At 38.0% G+C, this 20,694-nt stretch overlaps 1 protein-coding gene and 1 pseudogene across 1 annotated transcript; both read right to left on the bottom strand.

The window, feature by feature from the left end:
- Positions 1–261: 261 nt before the first annotated feature.
- On the bottom strand, positions 262–1,164 carry LOC107158874 (vomeronasal type-1 receptor 2-like). Its single transcript, XM_015505359.1, has one exon. The coding sequence runs from the start codon at positions 1,162–1,164 to the stop codon at positions 262–264; it is 903 nt and encodes a 300-aa protein (XP_015360845.1).
- A 12,131-nt stretch (positions 1,165–13,295) lies between these two features.
- LOC125612783 lies at positions 13,296–18,693 on the bottom strand (annotated as a pseudogene).
- Positions 18,694–20,694: the final 2,001 nt, after the last annotated feature.

Raw genomic sequence — 20,694 nt, 5'->3', positions numbered from 1 at the left:
ATTTAGCAAAAAAAAAAAAATGAAGGCAGGAGAGCACAAAAAAATCAAAATATATACAAAATTATTTTTTAAAAAATAAACAGTAAACTGATTTCATGTGGTACTGTTCTTTATTACTCTTGGTTAGAGAAACAAATGCTTTAGCTGTCTACCTCTCTCTGCAACTAGGCTGGCTTCATAATTGCAATTAAGATTCCGTGACAGAGAGTGCAACCATGATACACAGAAAAATAAGGTACCCGTGTGAGTTGAGCTGTTTGCTTATTTCCTCCAGGTGAGGTGGGATACGCAGCGTTCGCGACCCATGAGGATGAAGGGGCTGGCTGTGGGGAAGCACCCATTGACTAAGGCAGAGGTGCTCACCAGCCACCACGCAGTTGTACCAAACTCAGAAAAGCAAACATGAATAATGGAGGACAGGGCATAGGAGAAAATGAAGGCACTCGCCAGGACAAGGATGCTTCGTGTAGCGCGGGTCTCAGCAGTAGATCTTGATGACACTTGGTATCTATGAATATGGTGGACACGTTGCATGTGCCTGTTCAGAATGAGAACCATGGAGCCACTGGCCCAGATCATGAGTTCCAAACACAAAACGTCATGTGAGAAAGTCAATGCTGCAAATACTGAGTTTGCGTCTCTGTCACGGAGCACAGCAGAACAGTATAGAAAATCTATACCTGTGCTGAGGTTGCTGTTGCTCCATCTGTCAGTCATAAGCATAGGAGTTCTGATATTTAGCAGCATGTGTAGGACCCAGCAGAGGAAATTAAACAAGTCAATAGACTTCTGGGCTTTCACTCTATGCTCTGCCCACCTGGAGTTCCTGGGGCTGATGGTGATGTACTGAAAGATACTCAACAGGCAGGTGGTGGTAACAGACACACCTCTGGACACTCTGTGAACAGAGAAAACAAGCTTGCATCCAATATCACCGAGGAAACTTCGCAACCCAAAAGCTGCCATGATCTCTGGGATTCCTCTTGAGAGAAGGACCAAGGAGTTGGCCACAGTCAGGTGCCTGAGAATCAAGTCTGTGGGCCTTGATCTGAATCCACTGAAGTGAAGGAAGACATGATAAAACAAGAGTGAAAAATTCCCCAGAGTTCCAATGAAAATCTGCAAAAGGAAGACTATTCCAAATCTCAAAACCTTGGAGGTCATCCTACTATTATCCAGGACTTCATTTAAACATTGAAAACAGGATTCTGTACCAAAAGAAAAGTTGTAGGGTTAATATGTCACATAAAATAAAATTCAAATTTTTTCACCTACCATCAGTTCTCCTTAAGAATTTCTTATAACATAGATTTTCATTGTTAAGAGTTTTCCAAAGTCTCTGTGTTTGTGTCACATTTACATTGTATGGTCCTCTGTGACTAATGGTTTAACTATTATAACATTTAACATGATAATTTAATGATCAGAAACTTCAGCCTCAATACCTAATATTATTTTTCTTTTACACATAAAGAAAATTTGGCTCCAGGCATGGTCACACATGCCTTTGATCCCAATGACTCTGGAGGCTGAGACTGGAGAGTCACAAGTTCAAGGTCCACCTCAACCACTAAAGGAGACCCTGTCTCCAAATTAAAAATGCAAAGGGCTGAGGGCATAACTCAGTGGTAACTACTCTCCAGGATCATCCCCAGTACCCCAAAAGAAAAAAAAGATAATTCAATAAAAATAATACTCTGTGACTCATCCAAATATTAATGAAAAGGTTTTGTACTTAGCGGCCAGGTTACATTGATGGTGCTCATTTCGGTACTATATCATCATAGCTAAATGGTTTTCATTCAGTAATCCAAACAGACATATATTTTGTGATACTTGAAATCCGCTGATTGAATGTGATAATTTCCTATTTTCTATGAATAATTTATTTTATACCCAGTATCACTTGTAAACGAAGATGCAAAGACTTGATAAAATATTTGTGCACCTGATAATTTTCTGTGGTCAAATTTGATTTACTGAATAGAAATACATATTAGAATATCAACAGAAATAATCACATAACTTTTTGCCAATGGTATCTACCACAGACACTGTCTTGGTGTAAACTAAGGTCTATAAAATTTAGAGAAGCAGCAAACAATTTTATGGTAGAATTAAATTTGTCATCATTAGGTAGCATATAATGGTGAACTTCTCATTGTACAAAAACAAGTAAAAGGTAACGTAATTTGGGAATGATGCTAAAACACAAGACAAGTATGTAGAATGAAATGTGGAGGTGTCAGATCTTGTGAAAACAAACAAACAAAAAAAGAAAAGTAGAGACTGAAAACAACATTAGAATCTTTACAGCCTGACAGGTGTCATGAGACATATTTAAATCTGAAAGATGTTAAATCCTTAATGCTGTGTGAATCTCATGCATATAATATTAGCTTTTCTTATAAATCTCCTTCCCTCATTTCATGAAGAAATACTATCCCACATTGATCAATAACGTACAAATATTTTCAGAGAGAACAAATTATCACCTCCATTAAATACATCAAGCCCAAGTAGAAGAACTCTCATTACACTCCAGAAATTGCCATTTGATCCCATTGTTGAGATAGAAAACTGGTGGCTCTGTTGACACCCTCGAACTCATCATTGCAGACATGGAACATTTACTGAAGCAACACTGGGCACCCTCGTGTCCTGGCCGTGTCTGCAGAGTAGGCTGAAGAGTCCACTGGCTCCTGAATCACAGTCTCAGTGCTCATACAGAGCAGTCCTCAATACTTCTTGGAACAAATTCCCATGACCATCATTAGCACTGCTGTGTTAAAGGATATTAGGAGCAGAGAGAGGCTGGGGTAGGGTCTCAGACTGCAGTCACTCTGCAAGCTCAGCCCTGTACCTTTTCCTCCTTGTAGGTGGCTTTGTCACCCCAGATGGACCATGTTTCCAGACGTGTTGCCTAAGCAGACACAGACTCATTTATAGCTGATCCCCTTACACACTGTTTCACAGGCTGAATTCAGAATACTCACCAACTCTTTCCTGCTTCCAGAAAGCCAGGCTCAACTGACAGTCATGACACTCTGTGTCATATGGGAGGGAGGCAGCCAGACCTTGAGGCTGGGTCCCCCACCCTGGGACCTCAACTCCCCAAAGAAACACAATTATCCCTTCACTTATAGTTTCAGCAACAGCACATGATTGTGATGTTGACCTTAATAAGACTTTCTTCCAAGTCCCAATTACCACAGTCACTTAGAAGTTTCTATGATTATCAAAGTTTCTATAATCAGGTCTAAAGAGAGAGGACGTGAGTGTTTTGGAAAAACACTTCCTTTGCCTTAATGCCTAGGGACAGACACAGCCTCACATGCTGATGCAGAAAATGTTGAGACCTGACAGATGAAGGATTCAGAGTGAAGAAGGTGTACTATTTTTCCATTCAAAGTGATACATAAGAATTATATATGTGCCAGATGCAGTGGTGCACACCTACCTGTAATTCCAACAACTCAAGCAATTGAGGCAGATGGAAGAAAGTTTGAGGCAGCCTCTGCAACTTAACGAAACCCTTTTTCAAAATATGAACATAAAGGACTGGAATTTAGCTCAGTGATAAAGTGCCCTGGATTCAATTCCTGATACAGAAATGCATTACTATACATACAGAATGATTATACTGAGCTAATTAATACATACACTACATAACAACTTTTTGTGATAACATAAAATCTACTCTTGTAGCAACTTCCAAGAATACAATACACTGCAATTGACTGAAACCACCATCTTGTACAATAGAGCTCCTAAATGTAATCCTCCTATGATTTTTATCCCTTGACATGGGGTGACAACTCACCCCATGTTCCCACCACTGATGATCATCTTTCTATTCTTCTGAGTTCAACAGTTTCCATTCCACATGTTTGTGGGATCAGGCAGTATTTGTGTTCATGTGCCTGGCTTATTTCACTTAACATAGTGTCTTCCAAGTTCATCCATGTGAAAATGACAGGTCTGCATTTTTCAGACCACATTGTATCCTGTTGTGCATATAATCCACATTTCCTTTACCATTCATCCATTGATGGAGTCTTAGGTTGACCCCTTGTGTTGGCTATTGTGTAAAATCCTGTAATGAGCACGAGAGTGTAGACATCTCTTCAACATACCGACTACATTTCCCTGAAATTTGCACCCCGAGTGGTGAGATGGATAGGTTTCATGTAGTTCTGTTTTGGATTTCTTGAGGAAGCTGTGTACTTTTCTCCACAATGGCTGTACTGACTTCCTTTCCCCACAAGGATATGTAAGGGTCCCATTTTTATCACATCCTCTTCAACATTTTTAGCTTTTGTCTGTTTCCTTAGTAGCCATTCTAACAGCATGTGGTGATACCCCATGGTGGTTTCAACGTGCACTTTCCTGATGACTAGGGAATTGTAAATTTTTCATACACCCATTTACCATTTGTTTTCTCTGAGAAATGACTATTCAGGTTCTTTGCCAACTGTTTGTGATATTCGTTGGTTACACTGGTCAACTGGATCACACTGACCAGTGAAAATAGAAGCACAGGCCCGCAAAGAGCTGTCCTGCAGAGAGCGTGGTGAGAACAGAGCGCTGGCCTGCTCTCCGGGGCCCTCGGGGGACCCCGGCCCCAGGCCAGCGGTGAACTGGGGTACCTTGGACAAGAAGTGGCTTCCCCTGCAGCTCCCTGGATTTCCTGCTGCGACTGCCCACTGGCTGGCCTGGCTGTGAAGGACTGGTGAGCCTACCACCCAGGCTGGATGACCTGATGGTGTACGGCGACCTGTTGGACCCTGGACCCCACGGGCTGCGGGGTCTCCTGACCCAATCCCGTCCATCCCAGGTGAAGCTGCCGTGGAGGATTGGCGCTTTTGGGTGGTGATGGGAGTAGGGAGAAGAAAGGAGGCCGGCGGGGGCTTCGAGGTCCCAAGAAGGAGCGTGGTCACTGGAAAGCTCGGCCCCGCGTTGGACATCTGGACAGCGGAGCCGCACAGACCACGGCGCTCCATGAGCGCTCTCCATGCGGCTCCTCAAGAGCGCACCTGATCTCTGCAAGGCAAACCTGGAACCGTCCTGGAAGGTGAGCGAAGCCCCCGAAGACGACCACCGGTGGACGGTCAGCGGCCTCGCCTGTTGGCATTGGTTCTACCAAAGAGAGAAACATAGAGTCACTTGCCGTATCTGACCAGTCAGAACCCCCCGCCACCCTTCGGGAAGGATTGCTGGCCGTTCCTAGCAGGCCTGTGTATGTAAGGGAAAAGCTGCTCTCCACCTGCCCCCGACCCTTCAAAACCTGTGCGATATTGGGACATTCTAGATGTGAAGAGGAGCCCGACGTGTGATAGAGTTAGAAAATAACGTCTTGTAAATGTCCATTTGTTTGAAAAAATCAGAAATGCCTTCTGGAAGTGACTTTGAAATGGATTTGTTAGGCCACCTCCAGGAGCGACACTTGTCCACGTTGGTTCAGTGGGTTGTTGGACATGGAGAAGAGTGGCCGTGAGAAGGAGGTCCTGCCACACTGGTTTTACGTGAAAGACATTTTTCAAATAATGACCATTGTTTTATGTGTGCATTTTATTCCTCATTAATGTATATATAGTTGAAAATTTTAAGAAATTGTTTTTAATAGCTAGGCTTTCTAGATATTCTAAAGTGCCTGCCTGATACATGTTAAAAGTAGAAGTGGTAAAATAAATAACACATTTTGTAAATTTCTTTTTGTTAAAATTATTACAAAAATTTGTTGGGGGGGGGGGGGCAATAGCCAACCCCTGTTGAGTATCCAGAGTTGTGTGCTGGTCCTGGGGAGCACCGAGCCAGTGTGCTTCCCGAGAGCCAAGAGTTGTCTGTGGATTTTATTTTACTTTGCTGTGTACATACTGTGTATGAAGGACAAATGAGTCCTCCTAATCTATATCTAGTCTTTCTAGATGTTAAAGAGGTTGCCAGTGTATGACAAAAGTAGAATTAGTAAACCAATTTTGTATGTTTTGTGTTAAAATTCCTAGGAAGGACTGTCTTCTGAAAATTTGAGCATTATAGCCCACTGGGTCAATGAAGGGTCAGAATGCTCATATTTTGAAGTCATTTTCAAATGGGAACTATTGTTACATGTGCAGTGTATTCAAGACTGTTACAGAGTGGACAAATTGAGTCCTCTAGTCTTGTCTAGATGTTTAGAGGTGCCCAATGTATGTTAAGTGTAGAGGTAGTAAAATATCATTTTGTAAATATCTTTCTGCTAAAATTCATATGAAATAGTCTTTTAGGAATGGAAGTATTAAACCACCTCTGTGAGCAGTGTAGTACTGTCAGTACTTGCTCAGAGATGTGGAGGAGGTGGGAAGGAAGCAATTGCAAAAGGTAATATGTTAGTGTGTTTATACTTGGACGTTCTCAGACATCAGTTTTCTGTGTTTTGTGCATTTTGGTTTGCTGTGTATATAGTGTATATAATTGACAAAAAAAATGAGTCCCAATTTTGCTATATCTAGTCTCTAGATATTAAAGAGGTTGCCAGTGTATGACCAAGTAGTTAGTAAAATTAGAACATTTTTTACATTTTTTGTTGAAATTCATAGGGAAAGCTTGTCCTCTGTAATGACTTTTGGATGTGGATTTGTTCAGCCATCTCAAGTGTTACATATGCCTGTACTGGTCCACTGGACTGAAAATAGAAGGAACTGAGGAGGGAAATGTTCAGGACAAAATGATCATGTTAGAAGGTGCCTCATACTTAACCACTGCTACGCGTGCAATTTTATTTACCAGTGCTGTGTAAATAGTGGACAGGGTCTTTTGTGAAATGTCTAGTCCTTCTATATATTCAGAAGTGCTTGATATACTTAAAAGTAGAAGTATTGGAAATGAAACTTTTTGTAAATAATTTTTAAAAACTGATAAGAAATATTTTGTTTGGAAATGTTAAACCACCTCTTAACATAAAAAACAAAATGGGACCACAACCGTAAGATGTCCAGGAGGAAAACACTGAAGGCCAGAATGAATAATATATTCAAGGTTCTGAATGAGGGCTAGATTTGGAACTCAGTGGTGGGGCACTTGCCTGGAGCCCTGGTTTCCATCCCTAGAATCACATTTAAAAGAAAACTTTGATCAAATGAAAAATACCAACCATTAACAGTGTGTCTAGAAACTGTCCTTCAAAAATAAAGAGGATATAAAAATGAACCTCAGGGAATTTATAAGCACTATACCTGCCCTAGTGAAAATGCTAAAGGAAATCAACACTTTACAATGAAAAATAAAATTATGACACACAGAAACAAAAATCACATGAAGTTCTGACTTGAATGAGATGAACTCTTTATGCACTTCTGGTTTGCATCTCCCTGATTGCTAGAGAAGTTGAATATCTTTTCATATATTTGTTGGCCATTTATGTTTCTTCTTTTGAGAAATAATTACTCAGTTCCTTTGCCAATTTTCCATTGGCTTATTTTTTGTTGTTTTTGGTTTTGTTAAGCTTTTTTAATTCTTTATACAAATGAATGTATATCTAGGAGATGGATATTAATCCCCTTTTAGAGGATTAATACAATTGCTAAAGATATTCTTCCACTTTCTTGGCCTTTGTATGTGTTTGATGCCATCCTACTTATAGATCCTTGATTGGGCTTTAGAGTTCTCTTTCTAAACCATTGTTTAAAAATGATCTGTAGTTCTCTTTCTAAACCATTGTTTAAAAAGGATCTGTATATATAGTAATATAAACAAATAAAACAAAGACATTCTTTGTTTTATTTGTGTATATTAAGTTGTGTGATGGACTGAACCCAGTGCTCTGCCCCTGAGCTACAGCCCTAACCCTTTAGAGTTCTTGCTAGGGAAGTCAGGGCTGCATCAACATATTGGAGCATTGACCCAATGTTTTCTTGTAGCAGTTGCAAATTTTTCACTTTAATTCCAAAGTGGTTGATCCATTTTGCGTTGATGTTTGTGCAGGGTGAGAGAGGGGGATCTAGCTTCATTCTTCTACGTACAGATAGCCAGTTTTCCAGCACCATTTGTTGAAAAGACTATGTTTTCTCCAACCTATATTTTTAGCAAATTTTCAAATTATCAGATTCTTTTCCAAATTATCAGGTGACTGTAAGAATGTGAGTTTGTCTCTGTGCTTTCTCTATTCCATCTGTCTTGAGTCGTACTTTTGTACCTACCCATTTCATGCTGGTTTTGTTACTATTGTCCTGTAGTAAAATTTAAGATCAGATACTGTGATGGCTCTTACATTGATATTCTTGCTCAGGATTTCTCTGGCTATTCTGGGTCTTGTATTCTTCCCAACTGATTTTTAAAATTTCTTTCCTAATTATCTGAAGAAAATCATTGGCATTTTGAAGGGGATTTTATTGCGTACATATAGTACTTTCAGTAATATGGCCATTTTGACAATACTGATTCTGCCTATCAGAGAACGCCGGAGGTGTTCAATCTTCTAAGGTCCTCTTCAACTTCTTTCTTCAGTGCTCTTTCACCTCCTTACTTAGATAAATTTCCAAGTTTCATTAGACAATTGTGAAAGGTGTAGATTTTCTCATTTCTTTCTCAGCATAATCACTATTGTACTACAAAAAAAGCTGTTGATTTTTTGAATATTAATTTTGTTCCATTCTAATTTGCTGAATTCATTTACCACATGTAGAAGTCTTTGGTGGAGTTTTTCAGGTATTCTAGGTGTAGGATCATCTCATTGCCAAACAGAAAATTTGACTTCTTTCTTTCCAAATGATAGCCCTTTATTTTCCTTCTCTTCCTGACCAATCTGGCCAGAGGGTCAAGAACTGTATTGAATAGGAGTGGTGACAGTGTACATCTTTGTCTTGTTCCTCATTTTAGAGGAAATGCATTCAGTTTTTCTATATTCAATATGATGTTGGCTTTAAGTTGGTGACACATATAGCCTTGATAATGTTGAAGTAAGTTCCTTGAATTTCTATATTCTCCAGCATTTTTAAAAAGAATTCCTGCTGGATTTTACCAAAGACCTTGTGTGCATCTATTGAAAAAAATCATATGGTCCTTGTACTTAACTCTATTTAAACGGAGAATTACCTTTACTGATTTTCATGTTGAAACAATCTTGCATCCCTTAGATGAAAGCCACTTGATCTTGATGTACTATCTATGTGTTTTTTTGAATGTGGTTTGCTAATATTTTATAAAGGATTTTGCCTTTATGTACTTCAGGGATTTGAGTCTGTGACCTTGTTTCCTTGATGTGTCTTTCACTGGTTTGGGGATCAGGGTTATACTGGTTTCCTGGAATATACTTGAGTATTCCCTTATTTTTAATTTCATGGAAATAATTTGAGAAAGATGGTGTTATTCCTTTAAAGGTCTAGCAGAACTCAGCTGAGAATCCATCTGGCCCTAGGTTTCTCCTTGTTGGAAGTCTTTTAGTTGCTTTTTCAATTTCATTATTTCATAGTGGTTTTGTCAGGTTTCTATATCTTTCTGATTCAATGTGGGCAGATCTTATGTGTCTAGAATTGTCACTGTCTTCTAGATTTTTCAGTTTATTGGAGTATAAATTTTCAAAATAGTTTCTAATTATCATCTGAATTTCATTAGTGTCTGTGGTGATATCTGTTTTTTTATCTCTCATTTTGTTCATTTGGATTTTCTTTCTTGGTATGTTTGAGTAAGTACTTATCAATCTTATCTATCTTTTTGAAGAACCAACTCTGTCATGTGTTGATCCTTTCTATATTTTTATCCTCAGTTTCATTAATTTTGGCTGTGATCTTAATTATTAGTTTGTTCTACTGATTCCAGAATAAGTTTGTTCTTTTCTAAAGCCTTGAGATGGAACATTATATTTTTATTTGGAATCTATTTTTTTAAAGAGAGAGAGAGAGAGGAGAGAGAGAGACAGAGAGAATTATTTAATATTTATTTTTTAGTTTTTGGCGGACACAACATCTTTATTTGTATGTGGTGCTGAGGATCGAACCCGGGCCGCACACATGCCAGGCGAGCGCGCTACCGCTTGAACCACATCCCCAGCCCCTGGAATCTATTTTTTGATGTAGGCACTCAGTGCTATAAATTTTGTCTTGCAAATGCCATCACACTGCTGAGGGATTTCTTTATTTCTTCTCATTTATTCTATGATATTAAGTGTCCCCCAAAAAAATCATGTGTGAAATGATGCAGGAAGGTTTCGGGGGGGGGGGAATGATTAAGTTATGACAGATGTAATCCAATCGGTGAATCTCGGACAGTATCAACCACACGGTAACTGAAGGAAGGTAAAGTGTGATGGAGGAAGTGGGTTCTTTCTTCAGAATAAGATAGTTTTGTTTTCATGAAAACCCTTTAGTGTAACCTCTGTCATCAAATCAACTTGACAGTCTCCTGGATAACCTGCTGCCCCTTCTACGTCCACAGTTGCTGCTTTCCATTCCCCTTTCACATTCTGGAGAAATCTTTTCTAGCTTCCAGCTTTTCCTCTGCAGTTTCCACAACTCTCAGAGCCTTCCCCAAGTTAGAGTGAGGGTCTGGACTGACTCACCTATGGCCAATGGGATGTTCCATGCAGGCCTCCAAACTTTTGCTAAATCAGGAGTAATTTGGCTTCATTTCTTACCAATCTAGGGTTCTCTGGATCACATTTTAAGACTCCCCCAGAAGCTTTTCTCTTGTGTTAGTGATGTGGCCACCTGTTTGGCACGAGAGGCCTCGCTCACTCACCTTACCTTTTGCCGTGACTTCTGCATTAGACCTAGCCTTTTGTATCTTTTGATTATAGTGAGAGAGGTGTGATGCCTCCTTTCACTTGAAGACTTGTTGGCCATTGTAGAGTCATTAACTGGTCTAATCGCAGTGCTTTCCTGTCTCTGGTGTAGGCACAAGGGGACTGAGGGAGCCAGGGACAGCATGTTCATGAGCTTTCAGAACCCACACATTTATCAGGGATATTTTTATCTCATATTGGCCTTGGTTATGGAGTTCTCAAGGAATTACGATGGTGCTCTCAAAGATCACTGGTCAGACATCATCAAAGCAGACCTAATATTAATGAAATAGTTTCAATGTTAAAAAAATTATGAAAATGAGACATGAAGACAAAAATTAAAGACATGCTCTGGTAAAATTGTACAAGGGACTTTCTCAAGGCAGGGCTTCCCCACACCTGAGTAGTTGTGAGGGAAATGAAGTGGAGCACAATCAGAGGAGACATTCTCAAGGCTTTCTGTGGTGTGCTCTTACAGTTCATCTCTAGTCTTCCACTGGAAAATAAGATAACAGTGGTTGGCAACAATTAATTATTTTTAAAGAAAAAAGCTTGTAGAGAATGTTTTGAATGCTCTCACCATAAAGAAATGGTAAATATTTGAGACGATGGCTATGTCCAATTCTCTTGTCTGATCATTACACGTTGTGCAAATATCTATAATAAACGTTACGCTGACATGTTATTATTTACCAATAGTATATGTCAAGTGCAGCTTAAAAATATGCTAAGGAAAACATCAGCAGCACAACAACTGCCCTATAGGAAATGATAAATGTAATCCACACAATGAAAAACAAATTTCTGAAAGCAAAACAAACTTACATGGGAAAGCAAGGCTTTATGAGACATTTTGATACATACAAAATACAGAATTCAGTAGTTCTGATGTACTGATGCATAGAAGAGTTTTAATATCACCACAGAATTTGAAAGACAAAGCATATGAATATTCATAAAACTGTTAATCATTATGCAGTCTGAATAGGTATGGTTTGTGATATCAGCAATGTGATTGTGCGGGTAGACATAAAGACAGATACGTGAGTGCCAATCCACAATCGGGGTGGGGACTTTAAGGAAGAATAGATTTACTTTAGGTAGAGGGGAATGTAGGGAGGTGAGTATGGGGGTGGGAAGGATATAGTTAATGAAACAGACATTAATACCTTGTGTAAATATATGACTGCATGACTGATGTGATTCTACCCCATGCACAATAAGTAAGAAATTATTCTCCATTTATCTTTGATATATCAAACTGCATAAATGCATTCTACTATCATGTGTAATAAGAACAAATTAAAAAATTTAAAAATTAACTGAAAAATAAACCAAACAGCTTTATATGGAGTCTAGCAATTTATAATCAGCTTAAAGTATATACTTGTAATGTTATGATGGCTATTGTAAGCCCATTATACAAGAAATAAAAAGAAATGATAGCAGATCAATGCATGCCCCTAGAAAAATCAAGATGAAAAAAAGACTGAGAAATACAGAAAACAATTGACCAAATGACATAATAATTCCTTTACTTCAGCAATTTCTTAGTTCTACCTCTCTATTTTGGAAAATATTGTTATTAGTGCATTACATAATAGTGGGGTTCATTTTAACATACTCATATATTTATATAACATAATTTGCTTCATATTAATACCTAGTACTTTTCCATTCCCCCCCCCTCATTCTTGGCCATGACCACTTCTACTCTATTAGTTTTCCATTCATTTATTTATTTATCTATTTATTTTTGTTTTTTATTTGTTTATTGGAGAAGGTACCAGGGACTGAACCCAGGAGTGCTTAACCACTAAGACACTCCTAGCCATTTTTTATATTTTATTTAGGGACAGGTCTCACTGAATTGCTCAGAGCCTTGCTAAGTTGCTGAGGCTGCGTTAGAACTTGAGATCCTCCTGCCTCAGCCTCCATAGTTGCTGGGATTACAAGCATGAACCACCACCTCCAGCTTCTTATATTTATTTTTAATAATAGGTTCCTTATCTATTTTTATGATACAGAGTCATCATCCAGAATAGTTGACATTTGCTTATTAATACATGTACAAAACAAAGTGTGATTGGTTTCACTCTCCAGTATCCAAATTGTCATATGAGCACTGCATATTGTTCTGTTCCCACTGTAGGTGGCTGTGGTGGACCTTGGAGGCTTTGGGCTGTGTGTAGAACAGTTTTCTGTATATGGATGGACAGTCATGTCAGGATTTCCTTCAGAAGGCTTCCTGATAGTGCCAGCCAGCTTCTCAAGTTGGCTCCCCAGTACTGCACAGTGATGTTGCACAGTGACTCCGTGATACAGCATCACCTTCTTTATGTGGCTCCCTGACACTACTTTCTGATCTTGTCAGGGAGAGTTACTTAACTGTGACCTTCCCAAGACAGTGCCTAGACTGAAGTATAGACTCTGTGCCTAATGCTGGTAAGTGATGAGAACTCCAAGTTAACTCTCTGTTTAGACTGAATCTCTGCATGGTGCTCAGATCTGAGCAACTTGTGTTCTCTAGATCTGCACCTCACTCCCCCGCATTCACTTCTGCCTCAAGCATCTGCAGTGATGTAGGGTGTTAAGAGCTCTGTTCCAGTCTCAGATGTCACCGGCATTTCAAAATCTGCCTTGCTCTATTCAAAACTAAACTTCAGTTCCTTTATATAGTCACCCACATTAATAGCCATACTCTCAAGTTGTTTTGATTCTATAAGCAGCTAGTGGATAACTGAGTATTTTCAGATCATGTTCTTAGAATCTTTCGCAATAATTTTAAAATATCAATGGATTAAATTTTACAATCAAATTGCCTAAATTGCCCAAAGGGATTTAAAAAAATAAATACATTTTTGACCTAGATATTGTCTAAAATAGACTCAATATAGATCGAGGAACACAAAGAGGCTGCAAGCAAAGGAATGAAAAATACTCCCCATGCAACTATGAACCAAACTATAAACCAAAACCATGTTTATTTCATGGTTTACAGTGGTCATTATTATTCTATCATGCAAAGAGCCCTTTAAGAGAGAAACTGTAAAAAAAATAAAAGAAAGAAAAGAAAAACAACAGGCCAAAAGACATGTGTTCACTATGAACCTATATAATTATAATATATATGCAGTTTGCCTTGGGTTTCCAACTATCTGAGGCAATTTTGACAGAAATGAATCAGTAGACAGCATCACAGGCACACGAGAAGCCTTAATTATCCTACTTACCATAGTGGATAAGAAAATCACACAGTATGCATAAGGAAGCAAGGATATAAAGACAATGCTGCAAAACAATCAAGCCTAACAAGCCTATAGAAAGTACTCCACCAAACAGCAGAATACACAGTTTTATCAATAGCTCAAGGAACCTCTCACAGCATAGCTCACCACATAGGCCATTAAAATCCTGAAAAATGTTAGAACATTGCAATCCACTAACTCTCTTTTTTGACCAAAATGGAATATGGAAATAAATAGCAGATGGGAACCCTGAGAAGATATAACATGTTGACCATGTGTCCTGTGCAGTGTTCCTTATTAGACCAACCGGAGATGAGAAACTAAGGAAATTGTTCCAGTGTTGGCTCCATGTTATGTTTTACATCATGTGATCCAAGCTTCGTTCCCAGGTGGCTGTGTTCAGAGGTAGGGCCTTTGGAAGGTGATTTAATCTTTAGGCTCTAACACATCAATAAACTTGTTCGTGGGTGGACTTATATGGGCTACTGGGAGGGGTTAGGGAGTGAGGAGATGGGGCCTAATTGGGTGCTTTTCCGAGGATATATTTTGTCCCTGGACCATGAGGTAAGCTGTTGTGTTCCACTCTTGCTTCCTGACATAATGTTCTGTATCAACACAGTCATAAAAGCAATGGAGCAGTTGATTATGCACTAAATTTGGGATGCATCAAATTTAAAAGCTTCTGCAAACTAAGAAAATAATTAAGAGCATAAAGAGAGAGCCTTCTAAACTCAGAGAAGATCTTTTCTAGCTACTACTCTAGAAGGGAATAAATACCCAGAATATATAAAGAACTTTAAAAAATTAATACCAAACCCCCCCAAATATCCCAATTAATAAATGAGCAGAAGAACTAAATAGACACGTCTCAAGAGAAAAACAAATGGCCAATGGATATATGAAAAATGTTCACCATTTCTAGTAAATTAAAATTACATTGAGGTTTCATCTCGTACTGGTTAGAATGGCAATCACCAAGAATACAAATGATATAAATGCTGGCAAGGATGCTGTGAAAAGGTACACTTGCACATTGTTGTTGGGACTGTAAATTACTATAGTGACTCTAGAAAACAGTATGTTGATTTCTCAAAATCTAGAAATGGAACCACTGTATTATAAACTCTTTAAAGTAAACTATATTAAAAGGCTTAAAAGAATGTGAAAACTATTCAATCTCCTTAGAAATCAGGGAAGTGCAAATAAATCTTCATATTTTCAGAAAGAAATAGACCAAACAAAATACCAAGTATCGGTAAGAATTTTGGAACACTAAGAAAACCACACCCTTCCAGTAAATGTGAAAATTGATCAACATTATGCAAAACTATTTTGCAGTTTTACTGAAATCAGATTGGATTTAAACAACAACACTCCAATTCCACTACTATGTGTATATGCAGTACAAATTTGTGTGTGTGTCAACCTAAAATGTTTTCTAGAATTCATGTGTTCTATGACTTTTCCAAATAATTGAACTAACTGGGAAACACATTCCTATCTGCAGAGAATGATTAAGGCAGTGGTGTGACATTCACATAGCAAAATTCAGTGCTGAAAAAGGATTTACAAACCGTAAAAAAAAAAAAAATACAGATAAATTAAAGCAACCCGTGGAATTTAAAAGCCATGGTCAACAGAGTTCCTGTTGTATGATGTCTGTATCAAGAACAATATAATATGAAATGCTCTCTGCTTATATTTGTCAGAATAGGCTCACCCTTCAGGTGAGGGACAACAGGAATCATGAGGAGAGCTCTGTGGCCAGCATGTTCTGATTTTTGTCTGACAAGACTCAGAGCCATTCCTAGTGTTTTTTTTTAAACATCATGTGAACACCGTGGATGACATATTAATGGAGCATTAAATATTTCACATGCATGACAATTAGTTTTGTGTTCAGAGGACTGAATCCAGTGCCTCACACACACTAGGTGGGCACTCTATCATGAGCTTCCCTCAAAGCCCCAATATCAGAATATTTCTAAAGGAAGGCAAATATAATAATGTGAAATTACCCAAGTCCACAGATATTAAATCTCTAACCTGTGCTTAGTATATCTTAAAATAAGCAATAGTCTAGGTTGATCACAAAGATAAAATAAACATAAAACTAGTAATGAAACATAAAATGTATCTCAAAGTTATTATAAAAGAAAGATGGAAAAATAAAATATCATGAAGAGCACACATAAGGTGATAAATCATGTCACAATTTTTGTTATAGTCAACAAAAATAGAGTAAGTGTTCCTGTTGAAGACATATCTTTCACTATATTCTGTTATATTTTTGAAAAGATTAACCATTCATAAATACCCTCCTGGCATAGATATCAAAAGCAGATAATAAATGGTATTTTTTTTCATGTAGTTAATATTTTATACATTTTATTATGTTTTATTAGTGAATTATAGTTATACATAATAGTGGGTTCATTTTTTGCTTTTTATTTATTTATTTATTATTGAATTGATTTTATTTATTTAAATACATGACAGCAGAATATATTACAATTTTTATTACATGAATAGAGCACAATTTTTCATATCTTTGTATATAATAGTGGGTTCATTTTGACCTAATCGTACATGCATGGAACATAATCTGTTCCATTTAGCCCCCTACTGGTCTTTCTGGTATTTAATTATCTTTAATTGGTGCTATATAGATATACATAAAGGAGGAATTCACTGTGGCATATGCAGATATGTACAAAGCAAAATTTGGTCAATTTCATTCCCCAGTCCCTCCCTGCTCCCAACCCTCCTTCTTCCCTTTCAGTTTTCATCAGTTTTCCTAGGATCTGCCTATTCCCCCTTTTTCTTTTCTTTTGCCCTTGTTTCTGCATGTGAGAGAAATCATTCCACTCTTGACTTTCTGAGTCTGTCTTATTTCACTTAGCCTGATGTTCTCCAGTTTCATCCGTTTATCCACAAATGACTCACTTCATTTTTCTTCGTGGCTGAGTAAAACTCCATTGTGCATATATACTACATTTTCTGGATCCGTTCATCTGTGGACGGGCACAGTGTTTCATAAATTAGCTGTTGTGAATTGTGCTACAATAATTATTAATGTTCCTGAATCACTGTAGTACAATGATTTTTGTTCTTTGGATTAACACCAAGCATGGGATGCTGGGATGTACAGTGGTTCCATTACTAGTTCTTTGAGGTATCTCCATACTGCTTTTCAAAAGAGTCACGCCGTCCCACCACAATGTCTGGGTGTACCTCTCCTCTGCCGCCTCTTCACCAGCATTTAGTAGTATTTCTGTTCTTGCTGATTGTCATTCCCAGTAGAGTGGTTGAAATCTCAATGTAGTTTCGATTTTTTTTCCTAATTGAGAGGAATGATAAACAATTTTTCATATATTTTTAGCTATTTGAGTTTTTCCCTTTAAGAAATGTCTGTTTAGTTCTTTTTCCCATTTATCATTTGAATTATTTCTTGGGGTTTTTTTGGTATTCATTTTTTCAGTTTTTTTGTTGTTGTTGTTGTTGTTGTTGGTTCTTAACATTAATCCCCCATAAGATTAGCTGGCAAAGATATTCTTCCATTCTTTATTAATTCTTAATCTACAATTTTATAATATTATTTCTTACCACACAAGCAGCATAACAAATCATCATACACACTCAACACATATAATGGCTCGTTTACACTCATGCAGATGTCTGTGTTCTGACACTTGCTTGTTTTACACTCTGTCATATTGTGTTCATGAATCCAGGTAGGTGAGTAATAGCAGAACATTTATATGTGCATATAGTTCACATAGTCATGCAGATAAAAGAGAATGCTCTACTCCAGGTGAAGCAGAGTCTGGAGACTTTGGAGTCCCCTCTCATGAGAACAAAGGGACTGAGAGCTGAGAAAGCTATATTGGTTAAGGCAGACAGATGCTCCAACAACTGACTGGGATTTCCAGAAACACCCAAGCAAACCTGAAAGCTGCAGGAGAGCATGTACAAAGACACAAAGGTGCTCGCCAAAACAAGAATGGTTACAGTCGCTCTGGACTCTGGGGAGGATCTGGGGGCAGGACTCTTGCCATGGAGGTGTTGGAACCTCTGTTTGTGCCTGTATAGAATAAAGACCATGTAGCCACTGGCCTAGGGCATGATCCCCAAACACAGCACATCAGGGAACGACAGCAAGACTACATTTACTGTGTGTACACTTTTTTCATAACCACTAGCAGAACAGTATTCAAATTCTTTTCTCTGTGTCATATTAATGTCACCCCTATTCACAGTCATATGCACAGGAACAATGATATTGACCAGCAGGTGGAGGATCCAGCACAGGAACACAGAGGTGCTAGTGTACCTGGGGGCTTTCACTTGGAGCTCTGCCCACCTGGAGTCCCTGGGGCTGATGGTGATGGCCTGGAAGACACTCAAGAGGCAGGTGCTGCTGAAGGACATACCCCTGCCCACCCTGTGAACATAGAAAACAAGTTTGCATCCAAGATCACTGAAGAAATGTCTAAACCCAAGAGCTGCCATGGTCTGTGGGACTCCCCTGAAGAGCAGGAAAAGGGAGTTGGCTACAGTCAGGTGCCTAATAATCCAATCTGTGCATCTTAACCTACACCCAGAGCAGTAAAGGCAGAGGGAGGAGGAGAGGAGACAGAAATTCCCCAGGATTCCAACCACAGTCTGGGTCAAGAAGACCACACCCATGGTTAGGTCCCCAGAGGGCATTCTGTCAGTTCCCATAGATGATATTTATCTTCAGATCCCAGGATCCTGCATGAGGACAAGAGGTAAGGGGTACAATTAAAAGGTCAACCAATGCCCAATATGTCCACTTATTATTAGTTCTCACTTAAAATATTTATGATTTTTCAATTATCAGATTTCAACTGCATTTTAACTTTCTATGTACAAATTTTAAGTGTATGAAAAAATTATACGTTTTTTTAAAATTCCAACTTTAGAATGTCAACCATTTCAAGTGTTTTGTGATATATTTATAATTGATGTAAAGTGAAGCATAAACTTTCATTCCTTATAATTCCCTTCATGCTATGAAGCCAGCACTTGTAATTACAAGATGAGAAAGATTTAAGCTGAGAGATATCTGATTTGTTTATATCCACCCTAGATCAGTAGTATAGGGGTTGATACAGTATGGCCTGATTTTAAGAAGTGCATTTAGCCTAGTTGTTGTATTTATACCAGTTAGTTGTAACTAAGTTCATTATGACATGATTATATTGCCACAGGAAGGTACTAATATTTGAGGACTTGATCACTAAAACTAGTAAAACTTTAAGTTTTATCTACAGTGCTAAAAGAGTGCAGTTAACCACCATGTTCCACCATCAAAGCTAGTTAGCTGAGTTTTCTCAGTAACCCAGACATATATTTAATTTTATGTTTTATACTTTGTCATTCTATTTTTATACCTTTATTTTATTTATTTATTTTTATGTGGTGCTGAGGATCAAACACAGGGCCTCACACATGCTAGGTGAGCGCTGTACTACAATGCCACAACCACTGCCCCTTTGTCATTCTATTTTATATCAGTAATATATAATTGAAGTTTCAGCATATTTTCACTGATATGTAAAGCATTATTCTGTAAGCCAATATCAATTAGAAACAAACCTTCAAAGATCTTGATAAAAGGTATATTGCACAGATTGATGTATAGAATTATAAGAAACTACCCCATGACCAAGTTGGATTTCATGAATACAGGATTAGCCCCACATCAAAAGAGCCACAGAAAAACTTGTTTTCTTTTATACCAGGAAGAAAGCTAAGTATCCCTACCACAATCTGATGATACCCTTAGATTATAAGTATTGAAACCCTACCGCATGATAGTGTAGAGTAGAAACTACAGTTACCTAGTGTTAGTTCATATGCTAATCATGTAACATATATGTTAAATAAAATAATGTAAGAGATAAGATGTGTAAAGAATATTTCTGCATGATAGTTAAAAAATTTAATAGTGTGTCATGAAATCCTGTGCATTTTATACACTGAAATGGTCGGCATGGGAGTTGGTATATATTTTCAATTATATTTGTTTTAATTGACTAATGATTTTGTACACTAATAGTATAGAAAGTTATGTATTCATATATACATATATGTATATAAATGCACATTTTTAGAGTCAGTCAAACTCAATAGCATACCTATCAGCCTGTGAACTTAACAAGATTAAGTAACTAAAAATGTAATATTAGGATTTTCTTGTGCAGAAAAAAAATCATCCTAAGAAGTCAATGAAATCTGAAAACTGCTATCTGACACTGATTCTCATGAATTCGACTGTTCCTTCCACACTGCCCCCTGAACCACAGGAATGGAAACAGTCTCATCACCACCAACATCCACTCATGTCCCCAGTACAGATGTAGCCCCTGTACCATTCAGCACCTCTGACAACAGAGTTTGAGGAAACCTTTCTTATCCAGTCACTAATATTCAGATACACTGAATCTCCACACCATTACAGAGTTCTTGCAGGCTTATCATTTCATTATAAGAATGGAGGTATATAGGTAGACCTCCAGTTATCTCAAAAGTGTGTCCATGATTGGTCTGAAGCAAGTTCCACAGAAGAATAATTTCAGAATTACAGTCTTCAGTTACATTTGCATACTCCATTTTCCATGTCACATGGACTACCAGGAACCTTTATTTTAACAACTGCACTAA

This window comes from Marmota marmota, unplaced genomic scaffold (assembly GCF_001458135.2).
Source record: "Marmota marmota marmota unplaced genomic scaffold, marMar, whole genome shotgun sequence".
Lineage (NCBI taxonomy): Eukaryota > Metazoa > Chordata > Mammalia > Rodentia > Sciuridae > Marmota > Marmota marmota.
This window is presented reverse-complemented; position numbering and strand designations above follow the sequence as displayed.

Bases quoted from the DNA above. Each gene is read 5' to 3' on its own strand.
- LOC107158874 (XM_015505359.1), bottom strand. From the start codon at position 1,164: ATGACCTCCAAGGTTTTGAGATTTGGAATAGTCTTCCTTTTGCAGATT.